Source organism: Phacochoerus africanus, chromosome 4 (genome assembly GCF_016906955.1).
Source record: "Phacochoerus africanus isolate WHEZ1 chromosome 4, ROS_Pafr_v1, whole genome shotgun sequence".
NCBI lineage: Eukaryota > Metazoa > Chordata > Mammalia > Artiodactyla > Suidae > Phacochoerus > Phacochoerus africanus.
Window position 1 is genome coordinate 337,311 of NC_062547.1, and position 17,357 is coordinate 354,667.

Here is a 17,357-nt window from a genome sequence, read left to right on the forward strand (position 1 = left end):
GTGGCGGGCCGGGGCGCTCCCGAGGCGGTGGAGGCGGCAGGTTGCGGCGGCGTTCCGCGCCCGGCGGCAGCCAGTTCGCGTCCGGCTTCCGGAGCCCGGCGGGCGCCCAGGTGAGCCGCGCCGGGTCCTGGGCCCTCCAGAGCACCAGGCGCAGCCCGGGAAGGCGACTCCGACGGAGGGGCTCAAGCCAGGCTGGCGTGGGGGCCGCGCCGCACCTGCACGGGTCCCGGGCAAGGACGGCGGCCTCGCGGGCGAGCGCCGGGAAGGGCGGGAGTGCGGAAGGGCCTCCTGCGCCGGGTGCGGCGATCCCGAGGGCCGAGGTCTGCTCGCGGGCGCTCTTTGGGAGGGGCTGTACCCTCTGAGCCAGGTGGCCTGGTCTGGTTAATGATTTGCCTTGTTCCGGGAGTGGGGCGGGGCGACAGCAGGCTGGAAAGTGGGGAAGCCTCCGTGAGCGGTGAGAGGGCACTCTGGCTCCCCCTTTGGGGGGGGCGCTGGTCCCTGCCACCCCACCCCCAGGAATGTGCGGCCTGCGGGTGGAGCTGGGTACCAGACGCTGAGGGGCAGCAGTCCTGAGCAAGTTCTGAGAGTGGGGGGCAGGCCCGGAGGAGGAAGAGAACCAGACTGAGTTGGGGCCAGGCAGGGCCTGACCTGGTGGCCTTTACCCTCCCTGCAGAACAGGGATGCTCTCAGGACTGGCAGCCATGGAGCTGAAGGTATGGGTTGATGGCATCCAGCGCGTGGTGTGTGGGGTGTCAGAGCAAACCACCTGTCAGGAAGTGGTCATCGCACTAGCCCAAGCGATAGGTGAGTCCCCTGGGGCACAGATGGGCCCAGCAGGTGCACCTGGGGTGGGGCCTGGCCCTCTGGCCCCTTCCTCCCCCAAGGAGGGTGGAGCCCTCCTTGCTGGTCCCACTTGCCCTTCCCTAATGGCTCAAGCCAGAGGGATGGAGGGCCGCAGATGTAGGCTGACTGGCCCCTCTCCCCACTCCAGGCCAAACAGGCCGCTTTGTGCTTGTACAGCGTCTCAAAGAGAAGGAACGGCAGCTGCTACCCCAGGAGTGTCCAGTGGGTGCCCAGGCTACCTGTGGACAGTTTGCCAGCGATGTTCAGTTTGTCCTGAGGCGGACAGGACCCAGCCTGGCTGGGAGGCCCTCCTCGGACAGCTGCCCACCCCCTGAGCGCTGCCCCATCCGAGCCAGCCTTCCCTCAAAGCCTCGACCAGCATTGGACCGTGAGCCCCGCAAAGCCCTGACCTTCAGCCTGGGGTGTCCTGGGCCAGCCCCCAGCCCTGTGCCACTTGAGCCTGTGGCTTCAGTGGCACCAATGCCAGGCTGCTGCACAGACCTGCAGGGCTGGGAGCGAAGGGTGCGGAGGAATGCAGCAGAGCTGGGCCAGGAAGCCTTCTGGGAGCAGGAGCTGCGGCGGGAGCAGGCAAGGGAGCATGAGGGGCAGGCACGCCTGCAGGCGCTGAGCGCAGCCACAGCAGAGCACGCCGCCCGGCTGCAGGCCTTGGATGCCCAGGCCCGCGCCCTGGAAGCCGAGATACAGCTGGCCACAGAAGCCCCTGGGCCCACCTCACCCACAGCCTCTGCCACAGAACGCCTGCGCCAGGACCTAGCTGCCCAGGAGCGGCAGAGTGTGGAGGTGCAGGGCAGCCTCTCCCTGGTGGGCAGGGCCCTGGAGGCTGCTGAGCACGCCCTGAAGGTGAGCCCACAGGACCCTGCAGCCCTGACCGTTTCCCCCGTCTCGGCTGGATTTGGGTGCTGGTCCCAGGACCAGACAAGGGAGCGCACCGGGCTGTGGCTCTCCATGGCCGTGCCCTTGAGGGATCCTGTTTGCCCCAGGCCCAGGCCCAGGAGCTGGAGGAGCTGAACCGGGAGCTGCGCCAGTGTAACCTGCAGCAGTTCATCCAGCAGACCGGGGCTGCGCTGCCACCACCCCCACGGCCAGACAGGGCCCCCCCCAGCGCGCAGGTCGGGGTGGTTCTGGAGGGAAGCCGGGGTCGTGGAGGCCTGGCCCAGCTCCAAGCTAACCTGCTCTCCCCACAGGACCTTCTGCCTCCGGCCAGAGAAGAGCCCCTCCCGGGAGCCCCCCAGAGCCCCGCCCTGGTGTCCAGCCTGAGCCCAGAGAGTACGTGCATCTCCCCGCTCTGCGTGTGGGATGAGACCCTTGGCGGGGGGGGGGGGTTCCCTCACCCTCTCAGCCCCTGTCCTTCCCACAGTTGCCCCCATGAGGCAGAACTCCTGGAGGTAGCAGGTCTTGCCCAAGAGTGGACATCCGCTGCCAGCCCAGCCCTGGGCTTTGACGACACGAGCAAGGCCAGCGCAGGCTGGTCCAGCCTGGATGACAGGAGAGCCGGTGGTCACGGAGGACTCCCCCGCCCCCCCCGTGTGGGGGGAAGCCCTGGTACCCTGGGCCCAAGACAGGACACCTCGGGGCCCTAGGGTTTCTGCTGCAGGGGGCAGGGGAGGCTGAGGCTGGTCACCCTAGTCTTTGTCAAGTTGCCGAGACCCCTGGAGAAGCTTGGGGCATGCCAGCTCAGGACCCACTAGGCCCTGAAGGCCACAGCTCCTTGTTGGGGCTGGGAGGTGCACGGGTCCTGCGTTGAGCCTGTGCGTTTGCGTGTCCAGGTGTATGCTGCCTCCCTCCCCAAGGCCAAAACCTCAATAAACTGCCCGCTTGGCATGAGTGTGTCCTGAGGATCTGCGGGGTCCAGAACTTAAGACTCCACCCAGTCTCGGGGTAGCACCTGAGCTACCTGAGCTGGCCACAGCCAGGGATCCTGCGGTGGAGGGCTCCCAGGGACCAGCGGCCAGTCGGTCCAAAGCTGGGGCTCCTGGGGTCTCATTGCAGGCTGCCATGTCCACCCACCTTCTTGGTGTTGGGGGCGGGGCCTCCCCTTGGCAGCCTGAGCCTGGGATGAGAGTTGGATCATCTAGGGCCTGAAGCAGCCTCAGCACTGACCTGGGTTTCTGTCTGGACCCCTCTCTGCCTGGCTTCTCTTCTCTGACCTGCTGCCCCCTCAGGGGTGGCTCCTGGATACGAGCACTCAAGGACACGCCAGACCTGTCCATCAGGTTTCTTGCAAGCTTGCTCGTGGGGGCAGGCCCTGGACTCCTGTGCTGGGTCTGCCAGGCCCAGGGAGCTTTGCTGGCCGTTTGAGGGTGTGGCCGCCCTGACACCCCATGTCCACTCCCCAGGTGGCCATGAAGCCCCTGCTGCCTGCCTGCAGCCTTTAAACTGGGGCAGGGCAAGCTCTAAACACAGTCCTGGTCCTGGCGTGTCCCATAGACTCTCACCTTTCAGGGCTGTGGCTGGGACTGGAGGTCTGATGGCCAGATCCTGGGGGACTCTGAGGCGTGCATACTAAGGAACAGGGGGTGGATTCAGCCCTCCCCTGGGGGGCCTCTGAGCTGGGCCTGGCGCTCCCCACTTCATTTGGGGCAGACCATGGAGGACATGAAGTCCTGAGCACAAGAAGCAAGGCAACTGAGAGCACGGCCTGCGGGAGTAACTAGGACTGGTGCTTCCTGCCTGGGATGGTCCAGAGAAGGGAAGTGGCTCCAGGTGGCAAAAGGAACCCCGTGTCAGAGGACGCTGGGGCCCTGAAGCCCCCAGCCCATCCCCGCCTCTGTCTCCTCCACTCCTGCCTGAGCCTGCAGCCCGGCTCACGGCAGCCTGGACTTGCCTGACCTGTATCTCCAGATAGGGCCAAGCACAGGGTCACACAGGGTGCAGCCTGGGGTGCAGAGGCTGGTAAGGCCTCACCACCAGTCCAAGGGGCCTGCCCCTTCACCTGTAGCCCCCACCTGTGCTCAGGAGGGTTGGGTGGACCTCTGGGCGGGAGCCCTGAGCCTGAGCATGGCGTCCTCGCCCAAGCCAGGCAAACAGGCCAGCAGAGGGAGGGCCGGGTGCCACCCAGGGACCACACTCCACACACAGGGGAGGGGGAGGAGCAGCCGTACCCCTCCCAGGGCCATGCACCTTCCCGGCCCCAAGGGCAGCAGGGTGAGCCGGCCCAGCCTGCACATCCTGGTCTTCTGTGTCTGCTTCCAGGGAACACCTGTTAATTCTGAGGCCACGGCCAGGGACCTGTCCCTGGCCTGACACTGGCTCCGAGGAAGCTACTGAGCCCTCCTCTCCACTTCAGAGGGGGCCCTCAGGCAGCCGCTGTGTTCTGCTTCTGTGGCTGTTCCAGGTGAAGAAAACCCCACACCCCCCAAAAGTTGCCGGAAGTGCTTCGGATCACTAAGCAAATCTTTAAGTTGCTGGAAAGTTTACTTCTGAGTTTTTAACTGTACTTTGAAAACACCTGTGTGATATGTGCCGCGGTGAGAAAAGGCCTGGCTCCCCCTTAGCAGCCGATGGCGGGGCAGGACTGGGCCAGACCAGCCAGCTCCCTAGAGCTGCGGCAGGACTAGACGGGGTGCGGGACAGCCGGCCTCGCTGTCACCTGCAGGGCCGGACTGTGTTGAGGGAAAGGGTCAGCACCCTGCCTGAGATGAGTTGGAGTTCCCGTTGACCCCAGCACGGAAGCGCCCTCTGGGGCTGGCTGAGAGCACGAGGGTCCAACGAGGGTCAGACACTACGTCACTGCCTGGTGGCAGCTCTGCTAGTTCTCAACCCCAAAGCCATCGACAGCCTCCCTGCCACCCCCAGAACCCGGCTGCGCCCAGGCTGCTGGATGTGACACTCAGTACACCACACAACCGTTAGTTAGGGCAGGGTCCCTCGGAAGGGGAGTCCAAGTCCAGCCTTCTCCTGCCCCCCACCCCCCCAACTGGGAGAGAGGACAAGGCCTGCCACAAGCATGCTGGCATCTGTGGGCCGAGAGGCTGCTCTGGGCATGCTCCACGACCACAAGATCTTCACGGTGAACTTGAGAACAGCCAACAGCGAGGGCAGGCCCCAGGGAACCCCCACCTCTCCGAGGGGCATGTTGCTGGGCACCACAAAAGGGTCTTCAGAGTCCTGACTCCCTCAGTGGCCTCGCTGAAGCAGCAGAGCACACGCAGAAGTCAAATCTGTCACTATCCCACAAGAAAGTTCCTTGAAGTGGCCCTCAAGAGGCTGGTTCTGGAGGTTCCGGTCTTGACGTCCACGGTCCCACCACAACACCGATGCCTGCCCAGGGCTGGCGACATCCAGAAGGCGGTCCCAGGAACTCTGCACATCCTGGCCCCCTGAGACACAGGGAAGAGAGGGTTCCCTCCAAGGGGACATCTGGTCCAACCCGAGCCCTCTCCTGCGGAGGGCAGCGAAGGCCCCTAAAAGTCTCTCGTTTCCACCCACCCACCCAACTGCTGGGAGCAGACAGGCACACCCGATCCACAGGGGCGCCCTCGCCTCCCACCGCCTCGGCGCGCGCCCTCCGACCCGATGTGGCTGTCCCCTGCCCGACAGAGCAGAGTCACAGAGGGACCCGGGCGGTCGCGCTGCCCAGGGACAGATCAGCCGCTGTCACACGCACAGTGGGTCCGGAGCAGCGCAGTGTGCGGTGGGCAGTGGCTGCCCTGCGCCTGGAGGGACCGCCGGGCGGGCGGAGGGGTCGTCCCCCACCCCCGACCCCTCCCGCCCCTCCAAGTTGGCTGTCCGAGCCCGCTGCCCTTGTTTGGCCGAGCTCCCGCCCGCCGGCCTGGGACCCCTCGTGCGTCACCTGCGACCCCGGCGCGGGGCCGTCGCCGGCTCTCGGCCCAACTTCTGCGGCGGCCGCGGGCCCCTCGCACCCCCTCCGGCCCCGCGCCCCGCGCCCCGCGCCAGGCCCGCATGCAAATACCCAGGTCCTGCAGCCAATGGTCGGCCGAGCAGGGCCCGCCCTGCCGCACCGCAGCCAGTGGGCGCGAGCCGGGGGCTGGATGCCACGCCCACCGCCGCGCGGCCCCTCGCGGGCGCGGCCGGCGCGTTCCTTTCCGCACGTCGGCCTCGGGGCGGGGCCGCCACCTGCCGGGCGGGGCCGGCGGGCTCTGCGCCGCAGCGAGGCGCCCCGGGCTGCTCCCCCGCCGGCCGGGGCGGGTGGATCCATCCGAGGCGCTACCTTCGCCGGCCCCGGCGGTGGGACGGCCCGGCTGCCTCGCACTGCCGCCTCGCGCCCGGGGCTCTCCCGGCGCCCGCGGGCTCCGGGGCACGTAGCCTGGATCGCTCCCTGGCGACCCCCTCCTGCCCGCGCCTCCGGGCTGGTCTCCCGGGCGGTCTGGTTGCGGGGGAGGGGACTCCGGCTCGGCCGGGATTGCCCCGCCCGCGGGCTGGCCCTGGGGACTCCGGGTAACCCTTGTGGCATCCGTGGCCACGAAAGGCTCGGAGTGCGAGTCTGGAGGGGCCGCAGCACGGGGCGCAGGGCCCTCGGCCGCTTAACCCGACCTCTGCCCGGTCTTGTCCGGGTGTTGAAAAGGTGTGCGTCAAGGGAACAGATCGGGTCAGACCTGGAGTTATCCATCAGGTGGAGACCCAAGCTGGCAGCCAGAGGGGTCTTGGGCCCTTCTCTTCCCACTCCCCTCCCAGCCTCCCTGAGGATCAGGGGTTATTTGGCCCCCTCACCGGGCAGAGAGCTACCTCGCTTTTGTTCCTGACACAAGGGTCCTTGTAAGACCTCTGTGCCCACTCCAAAGTAACTGAGAAGCCCCCTGTTTCCCTAATTGCCTCAAATCAAGCGGCGCCCCTGGCACCTGCCCTGGAGGACCTCGTTCTCCACCTCTAGGCAGCTCCAAAGGGCCCTCTGGCCCCTGCCACCCTGGGTCGTTGGCCCAGCGGCAGTACCACCTCAGCCTCACCCTCAGCCAGCCTGGCGGCTCTCTGCAGCCCACCTGCCCCCCAGCTCACACCCCACTCCTTGTCCTCCCTGCATTGCACATAAGCCTGGGCTGGAGCCCACCAGCTGCCACAAAACCAGCACCACAGGCCCCTCCTGCACCCTTTCCGCCCTCTTGGTCATTTCATTTCTTCCCTCGAAATTGTTGCCCAGGTGGCTAAGTGCAGGGCTCTGGGGCATCTGCTTGAAGCCTGAGTGTAGAAATCCAGAGCAGGGTGTTGTGGGGTGTGCGGTGTGGTGGGGTGTGGCCCCATGGCTGGGGCAGGAGGGAGGAGCCAGCTTCGTTTGCCTGGGGGTCAGAAGTTGAGGGGACAGCAAGGCCTGGGTCTGTGGGTCTTCCAGGACCCCTTAGCCATCTGTGGGGCCCCTGAGGAGGCCCACACCTTTCAGGACAGGGTATGATTGGGGGTGGCAGAGAGGGCAGAGGTTTGGAGGAGAGAAGTCTGGGACAGGGACAAGGACAGGCCAGAAGTCAGGGTGACTCCAAGTTCCTGGTTCAAGCCCCAGCAGTGCCCCCACTCCTGCCAGATCAAAATGCACCCTTTATCACCCTCTGCAGTGGATTGAATGGTCGCCCTTCAAAAAGATATGTTCTGTCCCAATGCTTAGACCCTGCAAATATTCCCTCACTTGGAGAAAGGGTTTTTGCACTTGTAATTACGTTATCCTGATGAAATCATCCGGGATTATCTGCGTGGATCCTTAATCCAATGTCAAGTGTACTTATAAGAGATAGAGGAGGAGTTACCCATCTTGGCTCAGCTAAAACAAATCTGACTAGGATCCATGAAGGATGCAGGTTCGATCCCTGGCCTCACTCAGTAGGATCCAGCATTGCTGTGACTGTAGTGTAGGTCGGCAGCTACAGCTCCGCTTCAACCCCTCACCTGGGAACCTCCATATGCCACGGGAGGGCCTTAAAAAGACCAAAAAAAAAAAAAAATAGGGAGAGATGGACAAGAGATAGGTGGAGTTCCCTCATGGCTCAGCAGGTTAAGGGGGGAAGGATCCAGCATTGTTGCTGCTGTTGGTCTGGTTACAGCTGTGGTGCGGGTTTGATTCCTGGCCCGGGAACTTCTGCATGCCCAGCATGTGGCCAGAGAGAGAGCAAGAGAGCTGCGGGTGGGTGGGGGAGGACCCTGGAAGGAGGGCCAGGTGAAGACTGAGGCAAGATGGGGGCGATGTGGCTTCAGCCCAGGAAGTCTAGGCAGCAGAAACTAGGAGCAGCAAGGAGGGCTTCTCTCTACAGAGCTCAGAGGCAGCACAGCTGTCAACCTAGATTTTGGACTTCTGGCCTCCAGGACTGTCAGAAAATAAGTTTGTTAAGCCACCCGGGTCACTAAGACACCCACCTTCTTAATTCAGGGCCTGCAGCCCTTCCTGTCTCTAACCCTGTGTGTTCTGGCAGGGGAAAGGGCTGGCCTGGGCTGGACAGAACCAAGGGAGCTCTCTGTCCAGCTCCACCCTCTGCCAGCGTGAGGAGAGGAGGCTGCGTCCCACGTCTGGGCCGCCTGGGCCTACGAGGGGCAGGAGTGTGTCATGCCAGTCCACACCAGGACGCAGTGAGGGCCTCAGGGTGCAGGTCTGTGAGGGATGTGTGGCCAGAGTGCCAGGAGTGTCCTTGCTTGGCACTAGTATGTGGGAAGTGGCAGGTGAGTGACCAATCAGTGTGCACGTGAGGTGACAGCCATGACAGGGGTGTGTACCTGGAAGGTGCCCACGTGCATGTAGGAGAGTGAATTATTGGGGGGCACCAGGACATGGAATTATGTGTGTGTGTGTGCCTATGCTTTCAAGCGGTATCACCTGTGCTCGGTTTGGGACCAGACCAGAGGTTATAGGCGAGTTCCCTGGGGACACATCCCACGTCTGAGCAAAGCCTGGCATGGCTGGGTAGGTTGTTCACTACCCGAAGATGCCTGCTGAAGACATAATTGTGTCTCACTATGGGTGCATGTGTTTCTTACAATAATTTTTCCAGCAGCCCCTAGGAGCAGCTGCAGACAAAGGTGGGAAGGGCTGGTCCTCTCCAAGGGGGCTCCAAGTTGGCCATAAGCTGCTTGTCCAACCCCTTCCCAGGAGCTTCAGCAGGTGCTCCCACCCCTCCCCCATTTGGGACCCTCTATAGGGCACTCTCCTCCTATCCAGTGGGCTCTGGCCGTGTAGAGGGGCCAGCACATGCCAAGACCATGCAGAAGTGGGGGGGGGGCAAGGTATTGATCATGCCAGACCCCATCTGAACTGCTGTCCCTGTGCTCCCCCATCCTGCCCTCAACATCACTACTTTACAGCCAGAGACACTAAGGCACAGAGGGCTTGAGGATCTCTCCTGAGGTCATGCCACTGATACACTGAGAGCCCAAGTGTCCCCTCCGGTGACACTCAAGAGGTACTGTGCTGTGCCAGACACCCCCCCCCCACGAAGGTTCTCTCCTGAGTCCCTCGACTCTCTGGCACCATCCATTCTTCCTTCCTGCAAAGTCCCTTCCGGAGCCCATAAGATCTAGTTATTTCTCCAGGCCACATAAGCAAAAGGAACAGAACAGCCGTCGCCCGAGGGCGCCTTCTCAGCTACTTCCACTTTTGTTTCCCTCCCACTGGGTGCTCCTCTCGGGCTGACTGCTCTCCTCACATTCTCCTTAAACTCCCTTCAGCTGCCCGCTACCACCCCCCACCCGCGCTGCCAGGGACCCCCACTTCAATCCCCCCAGGCGTTCTTCTTCATGTACTTCTTCCCCTGGCTTCCAGAAACTTTCTTTTTCCCCTTTTTAGCTGGAATCTCACATCCAACCCCTCCGAAAATCCTCTTCGGTTCTGTCTTCACAACTTACGGAAGCTAATCGCTCCCCACAGCTGCCACCCCCCGCCCCCGCCGGCACCACGGGGGTCCCCGAAGTGGCCTCCTGACTGGTCCCCCGGCTCTGCTCCAGTCTGTTCACCCGCTGCCGCCCAGGGGATCCTGTAAGTCTGCGCCTGTCGCCCTGTTTAGGACCCTCCAGTACCCCCGCACCCCGGAGCCTCTGGCCGCTCCCCGCCAGGGCCCAGCCTCACGGGGCCTCCCTTCTGGGGTGCCGACAGCTTCTCTGCGCTCTCCCCGTGGCTGCCCCTCTCCGTCCTCACGTCTTGGCCAGGTCCATCCTCCCCAGCTAACTGCCATCAGCAGTCCTCCCGGCTCCTGAGCTCCGGATTCCTTCTCTCTGCTCAGCTTTATCTTTTTATCAGCATGAATCAGCACCTCACACACCCCGCGGTGTAGTGATTCGCAGCGTTCATTGTTTACTGTGTCTGGACTGGACAGGGCGCGGGGCTGGGGGCTCGGCCTCGCTGCGCCCAGCGCCGGGAGGAGCCCGCGCTGACGCTCCGTCAGTGTTTGGTTGGCGTGAACAGGAAGTCCACAGCTGCCGGTTCAGGGAGCGCCCGCAGGCCAACTAGGCGGTGGTCTCCCCGACTCGCGCTCGAGGTCCGGGGTGGGGGCTCGGGGTGGGGCTAGGGACGTGAGGGCGGGGCCCGTGCTGTGGGCGGGGCGGGGACACTGCGTGGGCGGGGCCTGGGCTGTGGGCGGGGCCCTAGGTGTGCCCGGCGGCCGCTCCCATTCGCCCTGGGCGGCGGGCGGAGGGTCGGACTGTACCAGCTCCTCGACGGGGAGGACGTCAGGAGCAGCCAATTAGCGAGCGACTAGGCATTACACGTTCTTCCAGGAAACTGGTGTACCTGGAAGGCGATAACTCATTAAACAATATTTCCAAAACCTTGAGGTCCCTGAGCGCAGGGAGCGGCTCCTTCCTCCACTTCAGACCTTTCCTCCCCGTCCTGGTCCCAGTGGTTCCGGCCAACGGGCGGGGCGGGAGGGTCCCGGAAGCCGACATTTGCACTTCCGGGTCGAGCAGCGCGCTTCGGCGGCGGCGGCGGCGGCGGCGGCGGCGGCGGCGGCGGCGGCGGCGGCGGCGGCGGTGGCGGCCAGGCCAGGCCTAGTCGTGGCTCTCGGTCGGGCGGCGGCGGCAGCGGCGGCGGCGAGCGCCCGGGAGCGGTCAGCAGGGCGCGAGGTTCTGGGTACGTGCGGAGGCCGTAGCGTCCCGGGCCCCTGCCACGTCCCGGCCGGAGGGCCGCCCTGGGCGCCGCGCGCTTTGTCTGCGGCCTGCCCCGCGGGGTGAGGCCTGCGCCGCGCTGGCCCCGGGCGGGCGGCGACGGGGACCGGGCCGGCGCGGGAGGCCTCGTGCTGAGGTTGGGAGGCCCCGGTCCTGCAGGCGGGCTTCCGGGGCTTCCAGCCCCCGGCCGCGGGGAGCCCTCCTCTTCCAGTGACACTTGCCCCTGCGTTGTTGCTCTCCGGGCTCTGAGAGCAAAGTGTGACCCTTCGCTAACTCGTTTCCAGCTTGTCATCGTCGTTGCTTCTGTCGACTCTTTTTCTACAGGCCCATGTGGCTGACGGATGGGTTCCCGTTCCTTAACCCGTGTGGTCTTCACGAGCTCCTCGGGGTGGGTTTGGGCCGCCCTGTTTTCATAGATAAATGGACTGGAGCCCGGGGAGATTAACTTGCCAGCGTCACACAGCTGCTGAGTGTTGAGCCAGGGCACTGTGTTAACCTAGGCCCTGATTTGGCCCCTGCCTCTCTGAACCAGGCTTGTGTTGCGTCGTTCTCAACTTTGGAGTCTGTGTACTTCTTGCTTCTACGACAGCAGAGTCGTGTCGTGTCTGCCCGGTGAGCCACATTTTGGCCAGTGGTCACCGGGACTGAAGCTGAAGTGAGGTTTGACTTGGGGCTTAGCGCCCTCTCCTCTCTCTCCCTGGACCTGTTGGTGGTATTTTTTTCTGTCAGGAACAGTGTTGAGTCAGAGTGGCAACAGCTGGCTTCCTCTTGCACTAGGCTGGTGGCATAGGTCCTGACAGGGCCAGCCTGGCTTTAGTTCTCTCAGCAGCCCCCCAGCCCGGACTTTTGGTGTCTACCTCAGCCCTGCAAGGACCTGTGGGCACTAGCATTTTGACTTCCACTGCAGCTTACAGTTTCGAGGTCTTGTAGCTTCTGTGGCAGCTGATGAATGGAAAGCGAGAGCTGGCCAGGTGTGAGATGTTGGACTCGGCCACCTTGCTCTGGGCACGGCGATGGGCACTCTGGTTCAGGCCCTGGCACAGTTGCCGGTTCCCACACCAAAAATTCTTTTGGTTCCTCAGTAATGGTTGGTGCAGGGGCTAAGAGAGGGCAATGCTCTTTATGATGTAGAATTTTCCCCTAATTCCTCCAAATCTGGAGGCTGAGCAGGAAGCCAGAGAGCACTCACCACCAGCACTGCGGAAGGGGGCCAGCAGCCGGGAGGGGCTGGGGGCTTTCCTGCCGAAAGGGCTTCCTGGCCCCTGGTCTGGAACGTGTGAGCAGAGGTGGGGGTGGTGAGTCTGGGCAGGCCTGTCTGATCTGGCGCTGCGGGTGGGGTCAGTAGGTCCTAAGCTGGGGGCCCTGCTCCCCAGTCTTTACAGAGGAAGGGGTGCTGGGGGTCGCAAATTATGCTTTCCTCCTTAGTGTTTATTTGCACAGGTGCTTGGCTCTGGGCACTATCTTCAGAGGCTGCCTGGGTTCCCTTCCCTGGGTGCCACCAGAAGTCACTGTTGTGATCCTGCGGGAAGGGGCGCCCCTCACCCTCACGGGGTTGGGGTGTAAGGAGGCCTTTGGAGGTTTTCCTCTCCAGCTGTGGCGGAGAGCACGAGGCTCTCAGGACTTCACCTCGCAGGTGTAGGGCCTCAGCTCAGCCTTGTTCCTCAGCTGGGGTTTCTGGCAAGCCCCGTGTGCTGGCCCATAGTGCCCTACCGGCCTCTCCTGACAGCTCTCCGAGGCAGGCCCTGCCGGTGTCCCTTACAGACAGGCCTAGGCCTCGGTGCCCAGGGGAGAAGCCGGGGGTCGTTTGTTTGTACTTTTGACTCTGTGCTGTGCTCTGCTGTCTCCTGGGTGGCCCGGGGAGGGGATACATCTTCTTAAGTTTTCCCCGGGAGGTTCACGAGTAGGAGAACTTGCCTCCTTTGGGCTGCGTAACCACTGTGCTTGCTGCAGGGGAGACATTAGAGCAAGTGTCCCGGAGTGACGCTGTGGAGCCCAGTCACAGCTCGAGGCCGAGCTGTAGGTCCTCTTACCTTCAGAGGCACTGCAGCCATTGTGCTCATGGCAGAGGTCTCAGCAGGAGTGGGGGCAGGACAGGCAGGGGCCCTGCTGTGTTGCTGACTCACCAAGTGGTGGGGGGCAGACCCCTAGATGAGTAGGGCTGTGGCTGATTTTTTTTGTTGTTTGGCTACACGCAAGGCACGTGGAAGTCCCTGGGCCAGGGATCGAACCTAAGCCACAACAGTGACCTGAGTTGCTGCAGTGACAGCAACGCTGGATGCTTAATCCACTATGCCGCAATGGGAACTCCCCATTGTGGCTCAGTGGTAACAAACCCGACTAGGATCCATGAAGATTTGGGTTCAATCCCCGGCCTCTGTCAGTGGGTTAAGGATCCAGCATGCTGTGCGCTGCAGTGTAGGTCACAGACGCTACTTGGATCCTGCGTTGCTGTGGCTCTTGTGCAGGCTGGCAGCTGCAGCTCCAGTTAAACTCCTAGACTGAGAACTTCCATAATGCTGCAGGTGCAGCCTTTTTAAAAAAAAAAAAAAAAAAAAGGAAGGTTTTTCTTTTTGGATTTTCTTAATCTTGGGGTACTAGGTAGAAGGAAGGTGGTAGCCTTGACGGGGGTGAGTATTAACTCCATGAGACCACCTCCCAGTGTATTATTTCCAGGTAGAAGCATCACATGGCAGTTGGCAGGTTCATGAAACGGACATGCTCTTGCTATTTCAGCAAACATCATCCCAGAATCTGGGGCTTTGTCTGGGAAGTGAGGCGCTCCCGGATCTGAACCTGGCCTCAGCCCCTTCGGAACCATCCTTGGGGAGCAGCTGTACAAGTGGTGGTAGCGACAGCCCCTCTGCCCATCGCCGCGAAGCAGTGTGGCCCACAACCGGTGGAGCGAGGCCAGCTCTGGGCTCAAGGAGTGACCCTTCCCTGGCTCCGGGGCACGCCGCTGTCGGCCTGGCTGTCCTCCCCCCGGTTCTCGCTCTGCCCCTCTGCCTGCCCATCTCTCCTGCCACCCCTTCCTTTGGTCCTCAGTCCACTGTGCCACGGGAAGAGTGTTCCTCTCTCTGTGTCCTTGAGGGTCTCCTCTAGGGTCACCCGGGAAGTGAGGCGAGCAGCACTGGTCAGAAAGGAGCCGGTCTTTGGAGACGGGAGTCAGGGGCCTGGAGTGAGAGGGTGACTGTGTCCCTGCCACGCCTCTGAGGTCATTGGTCCAGTCCTTCTGCATTATCCTTGCCGAGGAGGCAGGACGGGTGTCCCCACTGGAGATCAGGAGCCGAAGAGCAGGTGGACATGGCAGCTGAGAGACGGAGCCTGGCCTCTGCTCCTGAGCAGTCGGGTGACCAGGCTGCGCACCGTGGACGTGCTGGGGCGAGGTCAGAGGAGTCACAGCGGATGCTTGGGGCCTCCCAGCAGTGAGGCTGCAGCCCTGGCTGCGAGGCGGGTGCCTGAGAAGGGCCCTTCTGGTGCCCCCCCCCCCCCGCCCCATGAAGCCCTGCTTTGCCTCAGCTTAGCTGTCCTAGGCCATTTTACCTCAAGCGTGGTATCAGGGTCCCTGCAGAGTGTTGAGGTGTGGCAGGTGCTTGATTGAACAAGAATGTCGCCAGTCTGAGGCTAAATGAGGTCTGTTGGAAAGTGAGACCTGACTTGGGATGTGGCTCTGTAGGCAGGAGCCAGCCTTTTTTGTGTCCATGTGCAGACTTGAGTGTATTCTGTCTCCTGTGCTAGGGTGGACACCTGTCACCAGGTATGTGACCTGTAGAGAGATGGTTGCTCTCAGAGGGGGTGCATCACAGCCGGGACAGGGGAGAATTGCTTGACCTTGGCCTCTTTCAGAGCTGAACTCCAATGTCCAGCAATGGATGACGACAGCCTGGACGAGCTTGTAGACCGAAACCTGGGGCCTGCCGGACACCCAAGCCTCAGTCCTGCTGACCTGGCCGGTGACGCTGGTGAGCTGCCCCGCTGCCTCCGTCCCAGTGCCCCAAGCTGGCAGAGCGCTGCTGTTTTGTTTTAAAGTGCAGGCATGGAGGGAGCTCCCTGGTGGCCTAGTGGTTAAGGACCCAACATTGTCACTGCTGTGGTGTGGGTTCCATCCCTTGCCTGGGAATTTCTGCTTGCCGCTGGCACAGCCAGAAAAAAGTGCAGAAGTGGCAGTTTTGCATGTTTAGTTTAGTGTTTTTTGTTGTTGTTGTTGTTTTGTTTTTTGCTTTTTCGGGCTGCAGGATAATGGAGGTTCCCAGCCTAGGGGTTGAATTGGAGCTATAGCTGCCGGCCTACGCCACAGCCACAGCAATGCTGGATCCGAGCCACGTTTGCGACCTACACCACAGCTCACGGCAACACCAGATCCTTAACCCACTGAGCGAGGCCGGGGTTTGAACCTGCAACCTCACGGTTCCTAGTCAGATCCATTTCCACTACACCACAATGGGAACTCCTAGTTTAGTTTTTTTAGGGTCGCACCTATGGCTTATGGAAGTTCCCAGGCTAGGGGTTGAATTGGAGCTGCAGGTGCTGGTCTGTGCCACAGCAACGCCAGATCCAACTGTTTCTGTGACCCACACCACAGCAATGCTGGATCCTTAACCCACTGAGCCGGGCCAGGGATTGAACCCACATCCTCATGGACACGAGTCGGGTTCTCTTCCCCTGCGCCACGACGGGAGCTCCTGGGCCTTTATTTTTAATGTGACCGATGCAAATATAAGTGCAGAGCAGAGGTGCTGCGTTTGCCTGCGTACCTCCCCACCCAGCCGCCCCTCACGTCCCGAGGAGCAGCTCCCCGGAGCCCTGTTGGCGGCTGTCCCCTGGACACCTGTGCATCTTCAGGCCATCCTGGCTCTTGGCGGCCTTGGTCGTGACGCTGCCCCCATCCGTGCTTTTTCCTCTGCGCATCTAGAAGGAAGCAGTGATGAGCGCAGCGGGGGCTCCGAGGACGACACCGGCGGTGGGCCCAGCGACGAGAGTGACGACGACGACGACGACGAGGACGACGACGAGGGGGACCCGGAGGACAGCTCTGGTGAGAGCGCGGCTGTTGAAGGGGCTTCCTCGCGTCTCCTCCCGCGGGGACGGGGTCGCTGTGGATGAAGCGTCTTTGCTGAGGTTGCGGTCTTAGTTGCGCTGGGAGCTGAGGGTTGTGAAGAGCCGGGGAGCTGCCCCTTTGCCCAGGGGGCCTCGTCTGGCAGTCCCCACGGTGGGTCCTCGTCTTCAGCTGAGAAGGTGCTCGCTCTGTGGTAGCCCTTTGTTTCTGAGGTCACTGACGACACAGTGGCGGGTTAGCAGCCTCAGAGCGTGGAATGGCAGGAAGTTGGGGGCCAGGGAGGTCACGGCCAGACTGGGCTTGCTGGCGGGGCGGGCTCCCCGGCCCCTGTTGCCGGGCAGGGCTGGCATGAGCTGAGGCTTGCCGGGACCTGGGACCCCCCTGGCCGGGACTCTGGGGAGGTTGGTGGCTTGTTCTCTCGCTTTTTTTTTTTTTCTTTTTGCAGCCCCATCTGTGGCATACGGAGGTTCCCAGGCCAGGGATCGAATCAGAGCTGTAGCTTTGTTCTACACCACAGTCACGGCAATGCCAGATCGAAGCCGCATCTGTGACCTACACTGCAGCTCATGGCACTGCGGGATCCTTAACCCACTGAGTGAGGCCAGGGATTGGACCCAAATCCTCCTGGACAGTGTTGGGTTCTTAACCCGCTGAGCTACAGCAGGAACTCTGTTTGCTCGCTCTTTGGATGGAGCCCGGAGAAAACAGGCGGAGACGCCGGAGTGACTTTCCTGAGAGACTCCCAGCCTGTTCGCATTGCTCAGTGTTTGTGCCCCCGAATTGCTGCTCAGGGGATAGTGCTTTCAAGGACAGGTCGTGCCGTCTGAGGGCTGTGTCCTGCAAGGGCCCCAGGCTGGACTGTCCTATCCCAGCTTCTCCCCCCAGGATGCCGGGTTGGGGAAGCCCGGCTCACCGCTGCCTGCCTTCTGACTCGGGCATCAGGTCAGGACTTGTGTGGTCCTGGAGCCTGGCTTGTTTGTCACAGTCCTTGGAGTTCCAGTGATTATGAGCCTGAGAATGTTCCAGGGAGGTAACCCCTTCTGCTTGGGACAGTGCTTGTGAAGGAACGGCATTGGCACAGCTCGTCACTAAGTTTGGCGCTCTGTGTGCGTTGGTGGCACACTCTTCCAGAGTGAGATCTGGGCTTCTGTGTGCGGATGTGAGACCCTGTGCTGTTTGCAGGTCACAGATGAGGCTCTTTTGCCTCTTTCTCCGGAGGAGAGGCTTGGCTTGGGCCCTGGCATGTGGTCTCGGCAGGACTGGAAGCAGCGGACTGGACATCAGGGCCTGTCAAGACATCTCTCGAGCAAGAGTTTGAGGGCCTGTTAGATGCCAGGGGCTGGGGGTCAGGGGTTGGGGTTGGGGTTAGGGTTAGCGCCAGCCCAGCCAGGGCTCCTCCCCTGAGCTCACCATC

At 62.5% G+C, this 17,357-nt stretch overlaps 2 protein-coding genes and 1 long non-coding RNA gene across 7 annotated transcripts in view; 2 read left to right on the top strand and 1 right to left on the bottom strand.

The window, feature by feature from the left end:
- The first annotated feature begins 11 nt into the window (after nt 1-11).
- Nucleotides 12-2,685, top strand: RASSF7 (Ras association domain family member 7). 2 transcript variants are annotated; one of them, XM_047774842.1, is made up of 6 exons: nt 12-110; nt 674-804; nt 992-1,704; nt 1,845-1,973; nt 2,049-2,130; nt 2,222-2,685. In XM_047774842.1, exons 2-6 carry the CDS (start codon nt 681-683, stop codon nt 2,251-2,253), a joined length of 1,080 nt encoding a protein of 359 aa, XP_047630798.1. In that variant the 5' UTR covers nt 12-110; nt 674-680; the 3' UTR covers nt 2,254-2,685. The 2 variants fall into 2 exon arrangements, with proteins under 2 accessions (XP_047630798.1, XP_047630801.1); XM_047774845.1 differs by lacking the exon at nt 1,845-1,973.
- Nucleotides 2,686-4,259: 1,574 nt separating this feature from the next.
- LOC125124774 (uncharacterized) lies at nt 4,260-5,729 on the bottom strand. Its single transcript, XR_007134309.1, has 2 exons — nt 5,657-5,729; nt 4,260-5,183 (listed from the first exon to the last, which is right to left on the bottom strand). It is a non-coding gene; the product is annotated as an uncharacterized LOC125124774 (long non-coding RNA).
- Nucleotides 5,730-10,764: 5,035 nt separating this feature from the next.
- The window catches only part of PHRF1 (PHD and ring finger domains 1), a 28,363-nt gene continuing 21,770 nt past the window's right edge, over nt 10,765-17,357 (top strand). The window contains exons 1-3 of one of the 4 annotated variants that reach the window (XM_047774848.1): nt 10,765-10,855; nt 14,734-14,849; nt 15,800-15,922. In XM_047774848.1, the coding sequence (XP_047630804.1) occupies nt 14,756-14,849; nt 15,800-15,922 (217 nt within the window). In that variant the 5' untranslated portion in view covers nt 10,765-10,855; nt 14,734-14,755. Of the gene's footprint in view, nt 10,856-14,396; nt 14,645-14,733; nt 14,850-15,799; nt 15,923-17,357 lie in introns of those variants that run through there. The other 3 variants (XM_047774847.1, XM_047774846.1, XM_047774849.1) reach the window with 3 other exon arrangements.